Source organism: Orycteropus afer, unplaced genomic scaffold (assembly GCF_000298275.1).
Source record: "Orycteropus afer afer isolate SDZICR_OR568_19922 unplaced genomic scaffold, OryAfe1.0 scaffold00404, whole genome shotgun sequence".
Lineage (NCBI taxonomy): Eukaryota > Metazoa > Chordata > Mammalia > Tubulidentata > Orycteropodidae > Orycteropus > Orycteropus afer.
In genome coordinates this window covers 1,355,908-1,358,747 of record NW_006921991.1, presented here as the reverse complement: position 1 = coordinate 1,358,747, position 2,840 = coordinate 1,355,908, and the positions used below count along the sequence as shown (strand labels likewise).

At 34.5% G+C, this 2,840-nt stretch overlaps 1 protein-coding gene across 1 annotated transcript in view; it reads right to left on the bottom strand.

Annotated features, from left to right (window-relative positions):
* RPS6KA3 (ribosomal protein S6 kinase A3) overlaps nucleotides 1–2,840 on the bottom strand; it is a 131,143-nt gene that overhangs the window by 26,002 nt on the left and 102,301 nt on the right. The window contains exon 13 of the mRNA XM_042782663.1: nucleotides 765–856. Within this exon, the coding sequence (XP_042638597.1) occupies nucleotides 765–856 (92 nt within the window). The remainder of the gene's footprint in view (nucleotides 1–764; nucleotides 857–2,840) is intronic.

The window sequence follows — 2,840 nt, the reverse complement described above, 5'->3', positions numbered from 1 at the left end:
CTGAGCGCACAGGTTCAACTACTCGGTCCCTCTGGGTAGCTGGCTGTGACCTAGCAGTGACTACCATCTTGCCTCTTGTCAGCTCTACTATACACCTGGGAATTCAGATCATACACATAAACATATAGGACTGCTGTCTGCCAACCCTATACATGTTCTTGGGTACACTCCCTGCTAGTTCAGCCTATCCACCCACCTGTCCACCCATATACCCATGTTTGCCTTGAGGTGAAGTTATTAATTTTAGTGTAATAACTATTAATCAATCTTCCCCTCTATGGTTGTTAGTGCTTTGTGTGTCCTGTTTAATACATCTTTTCAAAGGCCAAATCATGAAGATAATCTCCTATACTCTCTTGTAGAATGTTTGTCTTAAAAGTATTTATAATATTCAAGGAAATGACTTTGGTATATGGTATGAGGTAGAGATTATTTTGTCTGTTCTATACGAATATCTAAATTTTCCAGAATGATTTATTATAAAGGCTGTTCTTTCCCTACTGTTCTGTAGTTTACAGTGGTCATAATTCATGTCCATATATGTGTAGATTTGTTTCTTGGCTCTATTAAGAGCACTACTCTATTTTTTATACTATTATGCCATATTGTCCTAACTAGAGTAGTTAAAAAAAAAATTAGTACCTGTTAAAGTATGTCTTTCTATCTTGATCTCCTTTAAAAAATGTTTTAGCTATTCTTGGTCTTTTTATTATCATGTTAGACTCAGTTTGTCAAGCTACATGCCAGTAATTTTAGGATTTTACTTAATCTGCATTGAAACTCTAGTTGTATTGTCCACTACAATAGCTGCTAGACAGATACAGCTATGGAGCATTTGAAACATAGGCAGTCTAACCTGTAGGAATAAATTAAACTTTGTATTTCAAAGAATAAATATGATAAAAAGAACCTCATTAATAATTTTTAAATGCTAATCACATTTAGCCACAAAAGGAAGACTGGGCAATCTACTTCCATAAAGATTTACTGCCTAAGAAACCCAAAGTGGGTCAGTATGAGTCGGAATTGACTCGATGGCAGTGAGTTTGTTTTTTTGTTTTTAATTATAAATAATAATATTTTTGATATATTGGGATAAGTAAAATATTATTAAAATTAATTTCAACTATTTACATGCATTTTTTTTAATATAGCTACTAAACCCATGGCCATGGAGTCAATTCCAACTCACAGTGACCCTACCGGATAGAGTAGAACTATCCTAAAAGTACGGCCAAGGTTATAAACCTTTATAGAAAAAGACTGCCTCACCTTTCTTCGATGTACCAGCCAGTAGGTTCAAATTGTCAACCTTTCAGTTAGTTAGCAGCCAGATGCTTTAATTACTACACCACCAGAGCTCTTATAATGTGGCCACTAGATAATTTAAAGTTATATATATATGACTTGCATTATATTTCTATTGGACAATACTGATCTATATAACTTACATCTTTACAGCACTGGGCATGTCAAAATATGAATATGGTATATGCTTTCAAGTTATTTTGGTCTTTATATTCTCTAAATCTAGTTTTCTGCGTAAAGGGCTTATGTAACTTTTCCCAGATATATCCCTAGGTATTTGATACTTTTTTTAAACTACTGTAAACATTATCCTCTTTTAAAATTCCATTTCTTGTTTACTGACCTTATATACAGAAACTTTGCTAAACTCTAATTTATTCAAATAATTTATATCAAGATTTGGATTTTCAATGTACACAATCATGTTTTTTCCTGGTTCATTCATGACTGAAGAAGCTAAAAGATGGCAGCAAATTGAGCTGCACTGAATAGTGAGTGGCTCTCCACAGTCTGTCCAATAGCTGAGTCTCACCCATCAGGCCCCTGAAGGCTCACTAGACATCTTCCGAGTATCCCATTCCACTGTTTGGAACCATAATCTTTCTTGCTTTTGTGAAAGTGATGAAATACCCAAATTGTAAAAATTCAGTTCTTTTCCTATTTTTCTTTGTTGTCCATGACAGAACCAGTTTAAAGCCCTGAATTAAAGGCAAATAGGAATTGCCCATAAGTTTGACATTCCTAACCCAAGGACTGACTATGGCCTCTAAGACAATGTGAACAAAAGTAAAGTAATGGACATCTTTGTTATATTCATAATCTTAAAAGTAAATCTTTCAGTATTTCACCAATAACACAAAGATAACATGACTACAGGTAGTCCCAGACTTAAAACGTATCAGAATTGCAACACACTGTACTTACAATCATCCACTTTGTTTTTGTTATCTTCTCTTTGGTAGTATGCACTGTGAACATTCCAGTGTGTAATTTTCTGAGGTCATCATTATCTGTAAGTTTATATGTAATGTTTCTAACCCCCAAAGACAGACAGAATTTATAAAGATATTGATAATAAAGGGTAATTACAATGAAAACAGAATAAACAAGAAAAGTATTTGACTTACGATGGAGTCTGTTGTAATTTCGGGACTACTTGTACTCAAAAAATATATGGGACTTGCTCTTCTTTAGGGAGCTCTGGGGGCAAAAGGCTAAGGCATTTGAGTGCTAACCAGAAGGCTGGCGGTTCAAACCCACCAGCCCAGCCACTCCTTGAAAATAAGACTGGGCAATCCACTTTTGTAGTGATATCACCTAAGGAACCCAAGGAGGGGTTGCTATGAGTTAGATCCAACTCAACTGCAGTGAGTTTAATTTGGTTGTTTTTTTTCTCTTATTTAAGGCATATCATATTGATGAATTTCTTTACTTATTTTCTTACACTGTAGCTGACATGGTGAAATCTCATTTTCTAGTTTGAACCATTTATTTTTAAATACCATCTAAACATATAGAGGAGAGTACTTACT